The sequence below is a fragment of the Lipotes vexillifer genome, unplaced genomic scaffold, assembly GCF_000442215.2.
Source record: "Lipotes vexillifer unplaced genomic scaffold, Lipotes_vexillifer_v1.1 scaffold1235, whole genome shotgun sequence".
In the NCBI taxonomy this organism is placed as follows: Eukaryota; Metazoa; Chordata; class Mammalia; order Artiodactyla; family Lipotidae; genus Lipotes; species Lipotes vexillifer.
Genome location: NW_006775530.1, coordinates 483,086 through 499,271, shown reverse-complemented (window position 1 = coordinate 499,271; position 16,186 = coordinate 483,086). Strand labels below are relative to the sequence as shown.

The following is a 16,186-nucleotide window of genomic DNA, read 5'->3' as shown; positions in this document are numbered from 1 at the left end:
CCCGCGTCTCCTGCATCGGCAGGCGGACTCTCAAGCACTGCACCACCAGGGAAGCCCATTCTTTTTTCTTTTTACAAATTGGAAGTTTGTGGCAACCCAAAGCAAATCTGCCAGCACCATTTTTCCAATAGCATTTGCTCACTTCGTGTCTCTGTGTCATATTTTGGTAACTCTTGCAGTGTTTCTTTTTTGTTTTTGGCCATGCCGTGTGGCTTGTGGGACCTTAGTTCCCTGACCAGGTATTGAACCTGGGTCTTCGGCAGTGAAAGTGTGGAGTCCTTACTACTGGACCACCAGAGAATTCCCCAGTTCTTGCAATATCTCAAACCCTCCACCAGCAAAAAGATTACAACTCACTCAGATGATGGTTAGCATTTTAGCAATAAAGTATACACTATATTTTAAGATATCATGCTATTATTGTACATTTAATAGACTGCAATAAAGTGTAAACAAAACTTACATGCACTAGAAAACCAAAAAACTTGCTTTATTGCGATATTTGCTTTACTGTGGTGGTCTGGAACCAAACCTGCAATATCTCTGAGGTATGCCCGTACGCACACACATACAGAGTCTTTGAGAGCAGAGAGTATAAGCATGGATACATAAAGTTTCAATGCTAGGATATCTGGCTTTCACATTCTGTTTCCAAATCTAAACTCGAGAAACCACAAAGCTCTTAAACAGATGAACTATTCTGGTGAATCAAAGGCTCTTGGGAAGCTCTGTGGACAGATGCAGTCCTGGTGGGAGCCCTTCTAACTAGATTTGCAGCGGCGTGAACGGTCAGGTCCAAATAGTATTGACTAGGCGGTCTTTTCCACTGGCATGCTACAGGGCTCTGGTTTTGTTATTTTCCTGGTTGAAAATTTCATTAAAAAATTTTTAATAGGCAGTACATATATGTTGTCAACACTTTAAAGGTATAAAAGCTTGGACAGTGTAAAGAAAGTCTCCTTCCTATTCTGGTCTTCCAGCTTCCCCTTCCCTCCCCAGAGGCAGTCACTGTTGTGTTTCGTGTGATTCTTTCCAAGATATTCTTTGAATATACAAGCATATTCTTTGAACATACACACACAAATGGTAGCATAATATATATGCTGTTCTGCACTTTCCCACTTATTAATTATCTTAGAATTTTTTCCAAAGAACTTGAAGCCAACTTGAAGATCTTTGGCCCTTCCCTCTTCTGCTAACCCCAGCCAAAGATGGGGACAATTTTAGTTTCAATAAGAACAATAATCACAAAAGATTGAAATGCTTTAAATATATTTAAATCCAAGAACTCATAATGATTTTTAAACAGAGCAAAATTTCACTGTTTGTTTTTGGAGAACATGAGAGTATTAACTCATTCTTCTGAAAACTGGTAATTGAAAGAAAAGACTCAAGCAATTCTCTTGCCTTTTCTTTACAAACTGAACCTCAAGGTAACCAGATAGTTGATAGGGGAAATTTCTCTTTAGAGGCGTGATAGAATTAGAATATTACTATTTTTCGGTTCTTTACCAGTTAGTGGATTTAGGCAATAATCATCAATGGCTGCTAACATTGCAAAAGAGAAGCGACCAGACATTATGTGCCTCTCCTGATGGGAGTACACACTCCATCTGTGCCACAGACATTGAATACGTACAAAAGTAAAAAGGAATATTACAATGAATCCATCACCCAGCTTTGACTGTTATTGACTCATGGCCATTTTAATTTCACCTGTAGGCCCCCCGACCTCTCTTTGTACCCACCCAAGCTTCCCCCCACCTCCCAATTATTGTATTTAAATTTTTGGTATTGCCCAGCTGCACTCCACAGATCTTCTAGCAGTTTCTCCTCTTACCAGCAGTATGTGAAAATCCAGTTTTTCTTACATTCTTATCAGTGTGGTTGAATATTTTTCACTCTTGCTAGTGTAATAGGTTAAAAAATGGCATTTCATTATAGCCTTAAATTGCATTTTTTTGTCTCATAATTGAGGTTGAGCATCTTTTCGTATGTTTAGGGGTAATTTGTATTTCCTTAACTGTGAAGTGTCTGCATATTTTTGGTCTTTTTCTTACTGTTTTTTTTTAAAAATTATTTATTTTTGGCTGCGTTTGGTTTTCATTGCTGTGTGGGCTTTCTCTAGCTGCGGCGAGGGGAGGCTACTCTTCGTTGCTGTGCGTGGGCTTCTCATTGCGGTGGCTTCTCTTATTGTGGAGCACGGGCTTTAGGTGCGTGGGCTTCAGTAGCTGTGACATGTGGGCTCAGTAGTTGTGGCTGTTGGGCTGTAGAGCACAGGCTCAGTAGTTGTGGCGCACAGGCTCAGTTGCTCCACGGCATGTGGGATCTTCCTGGACCAGGGCTCGAACCTGTGTCTCCTGCATTGGTAGGTGGGTTCTTAAGCACTGCACCACCAGGGAAGTCCCTTTCTTACTGTTTTGTAGAGGCTTTTTTTCATATAAAAGAAATTAGCAACTGGTTTGTAATATGAATTGATAATAATCTTTCCCAGTTTGTTGTTTTTCTTTTGATTTTAATTTTGCTTATGGTGGTTTTTTGCCATTTAGATTAAAAAAAATTTAATGTAGTTGAATTCATCAATACTTTCTGACTCTTAGATTCTGTCTTTTCCACTTTGAGGTTACAAAACTGTTCTCCTCCGTTTTCCTTGGTTCCTCTGTGATTTCATTTTTTATGTCAAAATCTCTGATCTGTCTGGAATTTATTTTGATGTAAGGAGTGAGGTAGGAATATATCTCAGTTTTTGTCCAGTACCCTACCCACTTGTCACAGTACCGTTTACTGAATAGTCTGTCTTTTCTTCAGGAATTTAAAATGTCACCTTTGTCATATACTAAATTCCTTAATTCCAATGTCTATTTAATTCTGTTTCTGAACTATCTTGTTTATTTAATCGACATCTGCCTATTCATATATCAGTGCCACATTGTTTTAGTTGTTGTAGCTTTATAATGTGGGTTAATTAATACCTTAGAAAACTATCTCCTCCCCTCTCCCCCACCCCATGCACGCAAGACTGTTCGTCTCTAGAATTTTTATGGCTATTCTTCTGTGTTTAGTTTTACTTATAAATTTTAGAATGAATTTATTTAGTTCTCATAAATGTCATGATGGTTTTTTCATTGGAATTGAGTAAAATTTATAGATTTGCATAAAAATAATTGACATCTGTTGTGTTTTACTAAGTCAGCCGAGATAGATTAGGAATATAAATAAAAATTCTTGCATTTATGTTGAGGAAACATCAGTTGCATAAAATATAGTCATTTATTAAACAACTAATTTAGTCTGTGTGCCAGACAATATTTCATATGCTGAAGAGAAAGCAGATTATTTAAATTAATCGTAGGTAGTTCCTAGGCTCCTTGCTGTTTGTTAAGATCAAGCTTGGCATCTCACGTGAAGAAATTTTAGTTTCAGCTGACCACCAGTTTCACGCCAGCCGACAGGCTCATGTGGTTGCTTCTGAGTTATTATAATCCCGGGCTGCATTAGAGGATGCGCAGAGAGGGAGAAGTAGAGTGTAGTGAGTGAGGGTTCAGGCTCTGGAGGCAGACAGCAGGGGTGTGAACTAGGTGCCCTGTGACCTTGGCAGGTTATTTAACCTCTTTGAGCTTCAGTTTCCTCAACTGTAAAATGGGCTTGTGTATGAGGCTTAAATGAGATAATCCAAAAAGCAATGATGTGTACTTTGGCTGGCGTTCCGGTGTTCTATAAATATAACTGGTGTTCTATAAATATAAGTAATATCATTTATATTGGAAATCTGACTCTGCTGGTCTGATGGTATCTTGTTTATTATGTTCAGCTCATGATACCATTATTTAGAAATGGGAGGCAATAGAAGAAAATATCTACAAGAGGGCAGCCAGGTCATAAGAAGAGAGTAATAACCTAGAGACATTAAAAAAATAGTAGGCCTTTTACTGGAATAGAGAGGGTGAATGAGAAACAGGATGGCCGGATACTTATTTTGTATTGCTTGGGGTGTGGGGACTAAAACCATCTAGTGGAATTCAGCTTAACATAAGAAAAATCTTTCTGGCAGCTACATCTGTTCAACAGTGGAATGGCTCTGTAGCAAGGTGTTTGTCAGAAGAAATGTTCAATCTGGATAGCCATTTGTTACGGGAACTGCAAAAAGAGTTTCTGAATTAGGAAGATGAGGCTAAACCAAGGGGTTTTCCTACGAAATTCTAGTGTAAATGTACACATATGCAATCACATATGTAGAAAATTCTCTGTTTATGGCTTATCCATTTTCAAAGAATTTTAATTCTTTGAAACCGCGTTTGATCCCTTTCTGAGTGAGAGGATATTGCAGTGCCTTGGGATCCTTGTGAACATGAGTGATCATCAAAGGAATGGAAAAATGAGGAGACTCAGGAATCAGCTTATTTCACTTCTGTCTCTTTGTCTACTGTTACCTTGGAGACAAGTCCCTTCTCTCACAGCCCCATCTTTTCCGTCTAGGGTGCTAATCCTTGCCCCCCCACTTTGAGCATGAGTCTTTAAAAGAACAAGCACATTATTGGAAGTTTTCTACCTCTTAGTGTGTATGGAGCTTTTTGAAGGAAGGTGCTATTTGTGCCTAGCAGACAAGTGACAAAGAAAAGTATACAACCCTATGAACTTGGCTTTGGCCTTGCTCCATGTAGCACTAACATTAGTTAGTGCTGGTGCATTATTTTTTCTGCTACTCTTTTATCGCTGTAAACGTAACCATGGCATGTTAGATAAATTTAGTGACGTTATATAAAGGAGGTAATATTTAATAATCTATTTATTTCAGCTCCATCTCCCACTGTTCTTCCGGCAGGCCCTCACTGACTTGCTGTCCTTTCCAAAGTTATGTTCTGTAAAACTTTTTGCCGTCACCAGGTAACATGTACAAGTCACCTTGTAGGTACTGTGTTACCATGTTAAGCGAGAAACCTGGTGAATGTGAACACAACGCTGAGTTGATCTCTAAACTACGGTTCCTGTATTTTCAGTGAATGACGAACCCACTGCAGCCACTGACCCCGAAGGACCCTCCGCTGCTGCTGTGGTGTCCTCACCTGCTGTGGCATCGAGTGCGGTCCCCAACCCCGCCACCGCGACTCTCCCTGCCACGGCCACGCCGGAGGAAGGAGAGGAGCCCAGCACTTCGGGCACCCAGCAGCTCCCAGTGGCTGCCCAGGCCCCTGATGCTCTGCCTGCTGGGTGAGTAGCCTTCTGTCCCACAGCAGCACCTCCCTCCCCACCCCCTGAAATAAAAAACAACTGAGGCTCCTTCACCAGGGTAGAAACAACGTGGTTATTTATTACCTGGTGGCTAGTAGTCTCTGGGGAGGCTGCCATGCATAGGAACAAGGAAGGTGTGGGAGAACTGCCCGTTCTGCATAAATCTTGAAAAGGATCTAAATCATCTAGGAGAGAATCAATGGTACCTTATACCGTGACTTGAAATGCACAGCTTGACTCAAAGAATGTGGCTTTTATGGAACAAGGAGCTCATTTTGCCCTCTAGCATCACTGGATTTGCCTGGATCCTGCCTAGAAAACAGCTTTTCTCCCTTGCATTTTATCTCAATGGCCCATGGAGGACTTCAGGCTCTGAATATTACTGTATGTTATTCCCATGGCCGGGGCTGACGTTAGCGCGGGCTCCTGGTTTTCTTGGAGCCACCTTTTAGTTCAGAATTAAATCTGTTGCTGAAGACCTTGAATGACAAGAAGACGGCCCCAGCAGGCCAAAAGCGAGTGGAGATTAAAAGCGTGGACCTGGGAATCAAGTAGATCTGGGTTTAACTCCCCACTCAACACTTTATGACTTTGCCTGCGTGACTTACCATCTCGGTAAGGTGGAGGTAATAATCATGCATATCTATCTCCCCAGGAAGTTAAGGGACTCAAATAAGACAGTGTATATGAAGCCCTCACCCAATGGTGGGTGTTTTACCTGGTGAATGATATTTTTTAAGTGGGTATGAAGGAAGCATAAAGGAAAAGAACAGTTCTGAACTGGGAAACAGAGTCTTATCTAAGGACTGCTGATCACTTTCAGGGCCAGTCCCGTTGTGGTCCCAATGCCCATCCTGGTTATCAGTTGGTACTGAGGAAACCAATGTCCATATCACCACAGTCACCATGGTCTGGCCAGTGGTGGTGTTGTGTGGGTGATTCACAAAGGAAAAAGGAAGGATGGATGGTCTCTTGCTTGATGTATAACATTCTCTATTGTTCTTAAACCACTTTAGAAAACCCAGTTGTTTAAGCAAAAAATCCTAAATCCAAAGGCATTTGCGATCCCCAGCATTTGGCACACAACTTAACTTATATTTCTTAATAAAACACAATGAACACATGAAAAGTATTGCAAATAGTTTTTAATACCTCAGACCCAGAGAGAATTGGGGGTATTGAGAGGTGGCTCCAAAAAGTCTTTTGTGAAGTTTTTGATTTTGTGAAAAGATTCATAAGCAATTGCTTGTGTGTAACTCCTCCCTACAGAGGCGTTCTTTTTTTTTTTTTTTCTCTTTCGTACGTGGTAAGGAATACTTGAAAGACCTTTGTTTGGTTTATAATTTGAAATCTGTATATAGTTTGGGGGGAGCAGGGCAGAATCATTTTGGCAGAAAGGAGAGAAAATGGCTGCCCGGGTGCTCCAGGAGCTGTTTGTTTGCTTTCCACTGAGCAAATGCCTGGAGGGCGGGCTTCACTCCCGGTGTCAGTCACAGGCAATTAGGGCTAATGGCTCAACTCGTCTTTATGTAGGGCGTGTGTGAGGGTTACTGTTCTCCTGGATTGGGCTCTTCCTGTTTCCAGGCAGCTGGAAAACTCCAGGCCTTGAAAACACCCTTTATTCTGAGTCTGGCGATTGAGCAGCTTAGAGAAGCCTGTTCTCCTACCCCCCACCCCCGACCAACCAGAGGCTGAAACGATTTTCCTGAGTACAGTTTGAACAGCATCTTCTCCGTGGAGCGTTTAGAATGGGATGAGGCCCTGTGTGGGGGTCTGGGGAGGCCACTCCCCACTTGAACATGTATCATGGTCCAGAGAAGGGTACTGAGACCCAGTTTTCCAGCCCAGATGGACTTCCAGGTGCCCACTGGAAGCTCCGGTACTTTGCGGGCTGTCTCAGGGCCTGGAGATTGCCACCGGCACTGCTGAGTGTGTGGCGGTGAGGATGGCAGGCTTTCAGTTCTCGGCTCTGTGACAGCAAGCCAGAAAGGGCGCACTTGCCACTGTGAGCCTTCCAATTCACAGACCTACCGTCCCCGCCCTAGCTTATTTACAAGTTTAGGAGATTCAGACAAGATGAGTTATTCCTCTTTTCCTGGTATCTTTTTTTTTTTTTTACTTTTCTGAAATTATTTTATTTTTATTAAAAAATTTTTTTTAAATTGGGGTATAGATGCTTTACAGTGTTGTGCTAGTTTCTGCAGTATAGCAAAATGAATCAGCTATATGCATACATATATCCCCTCTTTTTTGGCTTTTCTTCCCATTTAGGTCACCACAGAGCATTGAGTAGAGGTCTCTGTGCTATACAGCAGGTTCTCATTAGTTACCTATTTTATACATAGTAGTGTGTATATGTCAATCCCAATCTCCCAGTTCACCCCACCCCCACCTTTCCCCCCTTGGTATCCATATGTTTGTTCTCTACATCTGTGTCTCTATTTCTGCTTTGCAAATAGGTGCATCTGTACCATTTTCTAGATTCTATGTATATGCGTTAATATACGACATTTGTTATTTCTGGTATCTTGCATTCAGGAGTCAGGGGACCACTTTTAACCTTTTTAAATAAAACTCTGAGCATGACATTTTACCACTTAGAATGCTGCAATGGCTTCCTATTGTCTTTAGGGATAAATTCTCAAATCTTAATAAGACCTAAAAAGCCCTGCCGTGTAGGACCTCATCTACCCCTCAAGCCTTCCATGGAAGACATTCTTTGCTTTGCTCTCTAAGCTGTAGCTGTAACTTATTTTAGTTTGACAGATGTACCACCCTGTCTCTGGATTTGGGACCCTCTGCCATGCCAGTTACCCTTTCTGAAAACTTCCTCACCATTTTGTCCATTACTTTCGATCCATCTTCAAGTCTCAGATTAATCAGCACTTCCTCTGGGAATCCTTCCTCGATCCCCGGTAGACAAGGTCAGACCACCCTGTGTACTGTAACTTCTCACACGTGTAATTGCGTGTTTTGCGTTTCTCTGCCCTGCTGGGCTGTAAACGCCAAAGTCGGCCCCCAAGACATTACTTGTAGTGAATTAATGAATCGATTTAAATGCCATCTTTTTTTTTTTTCTCCACCTGGATGAATATTTTCTGCTTCTTTGATGCCTCAAATAAAGAGGAACTATGACAGGAATACTGCATTTTCTTCCCAAGAACAAGACCCTAAGGGGTTACTAACTAGGCTAGGTTGTCTGGCTTTGGGTTCAAGTATGAATCTCTCACAGGGTCAGGATGCTCTTCCCTGCTCACTAGGGGTCCTCATGCCCTGGGAGACACTGTGGACCATGTCTCCCCTTTGCTAAGGCATTTCTGAGCCATGCTAGACTGCTTTTTCATGGCATCCAGCTGACTTTGTCTCTTTCTAACCTTACCTTCTCAATCTCCTTTACAGAGGGATCGGGCACAGTTCATTTGGGGATCCCAAGGGCCTATTTTTCCAGTTGCTGCATTGCCTTTCTGAAACTTGCAGCAGATGAGACTGGACATAAAGATGTCACGTCCGTCTGTGTGTTTTAGTGACCGAAGGCCACCGAAAACTGGGCCACATAAATCCAAATAGAACACGCTTTATCTCTTTCCTCTCTCTCCCTGTCTCCAAACCCTCCTGCTTTCCCTACCTTTTAATTTAATTAGCACGAAAGAAACTAGTTGGAAGGGCATGGTGTTTTCAGCTGGCAAATGTCTGTTAAAGGAGGGGGTGCCTGCCAGGAAGGCTCGGGAGACATGGTGAGATAGTGGTCCGGGCAGCGGGCAGTGGGGAGGGAGGCCACTTTGATCAGCTGGCCCTGCATCTGGTTTTTATCAGCAGGGAGCCCACTTTGGGGACCAAATGCTCATTAACAGACCGTGTGTACATGGCTTAGATAAACTCCAAGTGCGTCCCAGGCTCTGCAGCTCGCCCAGGCCCTCTCACACAGAGGCACATTATTTCACCCTGGCAGCCCGCGCTGTGCTGTGGTTTCTTACATAAGGGAGGCTGTTGTGTTTGGACTCTGCCGACTTACCTCAGCACTGCCACTTCACACCATCCCTCTCCTCTTGCAGTCATTGGCTGCCCTGGCCGTTTCCTGCCTCAGAGTAGAAATAATTGAGGAGGGTGTTTTCTGGATCTGTTTGATTTGCCATCTTCCCCTACCCCCAGGCCCAGTAATGGAGACCCAGAGGTCCTTTCTCCAGGTGGTCCTTGACACACTATCAAGGATGACAACCTGGTAAGAGTTCTTTGATGTTTTCTTTGTAGAGACACTTTAAGAGACGTTGGAATTTGCAGCTTTTCTGCTAAGTTATAAACCAGCTGCTGCCACTGAGTTTCATTCCAAACTCAATTTTGGCGCTAGCCAAAGATGCTTACCCAAGGAGTTTTAAAGCAGTGCTTCTGAAACTGTCTGTGAAGAACTAGTCCTTGTTTTTTGTTGTTGTTGTTTTTTCCTTCTGGTTTTGTTTGTTCTGTTTTAATTTTTTTTTCAATCTCTTATCAACCTTTACTTTTGTCCTCTGTTCTGTTCAGTGAGGCAGATCTACAGATCACATATTTGGATGTTGTGGCAATGTCAAATTGGTACAAAAGTTTCTAAACATCTAGAAGCTTCTGTACTTTTCTGGTTGCTGAATAGTAACAGTTTGAGCCATGGACCATACTTTAGTAGCAAAGGATTAAAAGATTATACTGGAGAATCTGTGCCTTTTTGCTAAGTAGTATGGTTTAGTTCTTGACTCTGCAGGGATTATTACATGCTTAGTTAATGGCAGATAATACATGTTCCTGGCTCCCTCCTCCTCATTTCAGGACGAAAGCCTTGTTTCCAAAGATTCTACTGTTGTTGGGACTGGCCCATGAGAAGTTCTCGCCCTGCTATATGTATGTATTCATGTGTAATTAGGAATTTTCTTTCTTTTTTTTTTTTTTTGCGGTACGCAGGCCTCTCACTGTTGTGGCCTCTCTCATTGCGGAGCACAGGCTCCGGACGCTCAGGCTCAGCGGCCATGGCTCACGGGCCCAGCTGCTCCGCGGCATGTGGGATCTTCCCGGACCGGGGCACGAACCCGTGTTCCCTGCATCGGCAGGCAGACTCTCAACCAGTGCGCCACCAGGGAAGCCCAGGAATTTTCATTTTTTATTACACTTTCTTGAGAGCTCCTCAGGAGTTGGGATTATTGGGTTTTTGTATTCCCAGCACCTAGCATAGTACTTGGCTCCTAGGGAGCTGGAGTGAGAAGTGTTTGTTGAATGACTGGATAAGTGTTTTCATTTTCAATAGCTCATAATTTTTTACAGTTTTTTTTTTTTTTGGAAAACTTAGAAACAAAAATAGAAGAAAGAAGTAGAACAACAGCAATAACAAACACACATCCACCTAGATTTAACCACTGGTGCTTTTCATGCACCTTGTGTATTTTTTTGCCTGATCATTGGTGAGAGTTAACATGTGTTAAATGTTTCCAGAGTGCTGGGGAGTGCTAGGTTTCATATGTGGGTTATTTCGCTCTTCACGGCACTCTGTGTAGTAGCTACTTTCATCCTTATTTTGCAAATGAGGAAACCTTAAGCAGTTTGCCCAAGACCACATACACAGACATGTACACGTCAACACACATCTACCAAAATTTTTTTGACAGTCTTAGGGTATGTGCTTTTAAAATTTATTTTTAAATTGTAAAATATTTTAAGCATGCAGATAAGAATAGAAAGTAATATAAGAAATACCGGTGGGCTCCCCTACCGAGCCATATCAAACTTTAGCATTATGCTGCATTTGCTATAAACCTCCCCCCTGTTTTTTAACCTCTTGATGAAGACTGTCAATAAAGTTGAAAGTCCCTGTGAACCCCTCCCCGGTCCCATTTCCTATATACAGAGATACATGGAACTTGGTACATTCATTTAAACTGCTATATGGTCTTCTATTGTATGAATAGGTAAAATTTTATTTATGTTATAATTAAAACTTATTTATATTTACTGTGTATATTCTATATCATATAAATGTAAAATATAAAAAATAACATTTTATATTTGTGTTTATTTATACTATAATTACATCTTTGCCTTTATAAACAATGCTACAATGAAGTTTTTTCTGTGTATGCCTTTTTGTGTCCATGTTTGTTTCTTTAGTGCAAGTACTAGAACTAGGGTTTCTTCTTTGTAGGAAGGTGGTCTTCAGTTTTAGCAGACACTATCAGATTGCATTTTTTTTTTTTTTTGCGGTACGCGGGCCTCTCACTGTTGTGGCCTCTCCCGTTGCGGAGCACAGACTCCGGACACGTAGGCCCAGCGGTCATGGCCCACGGGCCCAGCCGCTCCGCAGCAAGTGGGATCCTCCCAGACCGGGGCACAAACCCGTGTCCCCTACATCGGCAGGCAGACTCTCAACCACTGCGCCATCAGGGAAGCCCTCAGATTGCTTTTTGAGTCAGCTCACCAGTTCATGCTCCCATGAGCATGCATAGCGTTCCTGCTAAAACTTAGAATTGTCAGATTTTTTTTCATGTTGGCCAGTCTGATGGGTGTGAAAGGGTATCTTTTGCTGGTTTTAATTTGAAAACCTCTTCTTACATGTTATTTTAATTTGGTTCTTGAGTTTCCTTTCTTGTGAATTGTCTATTCATATATTTTTATCCATTTTTCTGTTTGCTATCTGTCTTTTTAATCTGCAGGATTTCTTAATATATGCTGGATACTAATCCCCTCTCAGTTATGTGCATTGCAAATATTTTCTCCCAATCTGTGGCTTGTCTTTTCACTTTTTAATGTTGCTTTTTATTGTACAGGAGTTCAAATTTGTAGATAGCCAAATCTGTTCATCTTTTTCACGTGCCTTTTATGTCTGTCTGAAATACTTCCTTACTCTGATGTTGTAGAAATTTTACACGCATACGTGATCCCCCTGCCCCCATGTTTTGTAGATTCTGATACGCATGTTATTTCACACTTAACTTCTTTAAAATCAAGATGTGTGGGCTTCCCTGGTGGCGCAGTGGTTGAGAGTCTGCCTGCCGATGCAGGGGACACGGGTTTGTGCCCCGGTCCGGGAAGATCCCACATGCCGTGGAGCGGCTGGGCCCGTGAGCCATGGCCGCTGAGCCTGTGCGTCTGGAGCCTGTGCTCTGCAGCAGGAGAGGCCACAACAGTGAAAGGCCCACGTACTACAAAAAAAAAAAAAAAGAAAATCAAGATGTGATTTACAGACATTGGAGTGCCATAGTTTAATTGGCAGCATTTTTTAATTTCTTGGTGGTATGTGACAAATCTTACAATTGGTGGCATTTTAGATTTAATGAAAAATAGTATATTTTTATAATTTTTAAACAAAATTTTGATTATCTTATGCATGTTATTTTTTCACTTATTTTTGTTACCCAATATATTGTAAACATCCGTGCAAATCTATATTATCCACAGTGATATTTTAAATGATGGAATACCCATTATAGAATGAACATAATTTATTTTACTAATCCTTCACTTTGGAGCATTTAGGTTGTTTCCAGTTTTTCTGTAACATGCTGCAACATACTGTGATGGATGCACTTAAAGCTAAATCTTTTGACACATAATTATTTCCTTAGGATATGTCCTGGAAACAGAGTTGCTGAATTAAAGGGTATTCATGTAGGAAGGGTTTTTGACTGAGTTGCCAAATTACCCTTAGGAAAGAGTATACCCATTTTTGCTCCCACTAACTATTTTTTAAAAATATTTATTTATTTATTTATTTGGCTGCGTCGGGTCTTAGTTGCAGCATGTGGGATCTTTAGTTGCGGTGTGCAGGATCTTTAGTTGTGGCATGTGGGATCTAGTTCCCTGACCAGGGATCGAACCTGGGCCCCCTGCATTGGGAGCTCGGAGTCTTAGCCACTGGACCACCAGGGAAGTCCCTCACTATTTTTTAAGAGTGGCTATTTCCCTGCATTGCCAAACTTATCTGCACAGTTTTTAAAATCTGCAATAATGTTAAAAAAATTTTTTTAATAGACACCGTCTCTAGGAATTGTCTTGCCTGTCTGTGAGAGCATATCTTTTTTTTTTTATTATTTATTTTTTTGCCTGTGTTGGGTCTTAGTTGTGGCACTCAGGATCTTTCATTGTGGGGCACGGTCTCCTTGTTGCAGCGCCCAGGCTTCTCTCTAGTTGTGGCATGTGTGTTTTCTCTCTCGAGTTGTGGCGCGCAGGCTCCAGGGTGCATGGGCTTTGTAGTTTGTGGCATGCGGGCTCTCTCATTGAGGCGTGCGAGCTCAATAGTTGTGGCGCACAGGCTTAGTTGCCCTACGGCATGTGGGATCTCAGTTCCCCGATCAGGGATCGTACCCACGTCCCCTGAATTGGAAGGAGGATTCTTTACCACTGGGCCACCAGGGAAGTCCCGAAAGCAGTTGCCATCTTCCATTGAAGAGCTTTGGGGACTTTTCCAAGGCAAAGAAAATGGGATGGGTGAAGAAGAAAGAGATGAAAAACAGACCTTAATTCAGAGTCCTCAGTAGCTACTACTGTGCCCCCTCTGTGATTAAGGGGCATAAAGTGCTGGTTGTTGATAGTTTTAAAAAGGGGGTTAGTGTGCTTGGATTTAAAGGAAAGCTCAGTATTTCAAGAAGGGTTCTTGGGGGAAGGTCTGAGTTTAACACACTTCCTACCCAGTTTACAGAGGACCTACTGAAGCAATGAAAACAGTGAGTAGCAGATGTGTTCCGCTGCACACAGATTTTTGACTCATAAAACAGTCTGACAGTGTCCCTACAGGGGAAATAAATCTTACCATTCACCCAGGAAGTGGCCAGAGTTTGGGGAATAGGATTTGGTTCAGAGTTAAAATTTATTATAAGAGCATGAAGTAAGAAAATATGCATTCCCTGCAATATTTGCCTGAGGGGAGTTGAACTTCCACATAGGCAGCTTTAAGAATACCTGAATACTTTCAGTGTATTTTTCTGAAGTTTAGTTTTTGTCCAGGTAACCAGCAAGGCATCTTTTCTTTATTGGTGCACAAGTGTTCTGGCATGACTTTGTTCTCTGATGGAGAGAGTGTATTTTGAATGAGAGTCAGCTTTACTAATGCCCAGTGCTTTTGTTAATAAAATTTATTAACAAATGATAAATAATACCAATTAATAATGTTCTTACTAAGAATTTGTGAGTGTGATGATAGCATCTCTGATAATAACCTGAAATCCTCGGATTGTCCAGCTTTAAATTCCTTCCCAGTTTAATCCGACTCTTGGTGAAACTGATTCTGTCCAAACTTAGGAGAATCTGACCAAGAAGCGTGTTGATCAGGATGGTTGAATATACACTGTAACGGCAAGTAACTGAGAATTGATTTCCTGAAGACCTTTTAGGAAACATTCCACAAGAAAATGTGGTTCAGGGAATTCCCTGGCAGTCCAGTGGTTAGGACTCTGTCCTTTCACTGCCGAGAGCCCTGGTCGGGATCCCATAAGCTGCGTGGTGCATCCAAAAAAAAAAAAAAAAAGTGTGGTCACTGTTAAGTGACCAGACAATTTCCTTTCAGATAACATAGGAGAGAAATGATTGGATGCCATCCTAATAATGGAATTGAGATTTTCATCCTTTACCTTTTTAATGATGATGGTGGGGAGATGGGGGCATGGGCATGGAAGATATACAACTTGTTAACAAACGCAAGTTCGTGTGCCCAATGGACAGTGAGGCCAAACAATACCGAAACATTGGAGCTTGGAGCAGAGAAAGGTTTATTGCAGGGCCATGCAAGGAGATGGGTGGCTTGTGCCCAGCAAACCCTGAACTCCTCGAAGGGTTTCAGCAAAGCACTTTTAAAGGCAAGGTGAGGGAGGGGCATGGTTAGTTGTCTCAGACTTCTTGGTGTTGGAATCCTTTGTTCATGCAGCTAGGTCAAGTCACAGTGTTCCTGTAAGCCTCCAACAAGACAAATGTTACTCTCTGTTCTGCAACTTTTTTTTATCTCTAAATGAATGGACTCTTAAAGGTCAGAGTCTTGAGAATGGGCTATCCTGTATATTTCAGGCTATAGGCAACATTCTTTTACAAAAGGTGCAGAGCCAGCATGACTAAGCACAGGCAACAGAGCACTAAGGTTAAAGTAAAAGAAACTGATCTAATATGGAGTCAGATTTGCTCTTCCCTATTACAAACTGAATAAAGGACAGTTAAAATCCATAGGAGCAAAGGGAATTTAGGTTAAAAAAAAAAGTACAGAGATTAACTGAAATTGGAGACTATTTTTTAAGTACTTTCAAAATAGAAAGACCCTGTGTAGTCCATGGTCCAACTAAAGGCTATACATCGAAAGCCAAGGAGCAGTGTGTTGGGAAGGGACGTGAATCGAGCTTGGTGCTTTGAACAGTGTTTCTGAGAGCATCAAAGAAAGCTATTCAGTGGGAGAGGATATGACCCACGTGACCAGGATGCAGTATCGAGACCCATGGGTAGTTTGATTGAAAAGCCTTTTAATCTCAGCATGAAGAAGATGCTTATAAGGTTCAGAAACTTAACCCCTGCCAGGGATGTGCTGATGAAAGGTCACTTCCAGTATCACTTTCTTGGCATGGGGAGACCAAACCAAGACAGTCGGAAGGCTCAGTCTATATGGGTCAGCAGTTACAGCGGAGAAATGAGAATTCGGGGGCTCGTTTGGTTGACGATAGAATCGACCGACTCTGCCACACAAATGGAGGGGAGGGATTTGTATGAATTCTGAGGAGCCGTGCAGGTAGGGAGGAGTTGAGAGTTCTCTAAGGGAAGCAGTTAGGCCAGGTCACGGATCAGGGAGGACACACACGGACATTGACTCTGAGCAGGAGTCCAATTTTAAAAAGAAGAACGTAGATATCAAAAGAAAGGTAATGGAAGAAAGGTCTTGTTCCTCTTGGTAACTATTTTTCTAGCTAAGCCAATTGAGAGGGTTCATAGAAGGACACTGAGATTCGCTGGACAATAACAGTGCCCAAAAGAG

The 16,186-nt window shown here is 42.0% G+C and overlaps 1 protein-coding gene across 1 annotated transcript in view; it reads left to right on the top strand.

The window, feature by feature from the left end:
- The window catches only part of WWP2 (WW domain containing E3 ubiquitin protein ligase 2), a 144,825-nt gene that overhangs the window by 90,387 nt on the left and 38,252 nt on the right, over positions 1-16,186 (top strand). The window contains exon 8 of the mRNA XM_007449918.1: positions 4,998-5,208. Within this exon, the coding sequence (XP_007449980.1) occupies positions 4,998-5,208 (211 nt within the window). The remainder of the gene's footprint in view (positions 1-4,997; positions 5,209-16,186) is intronic.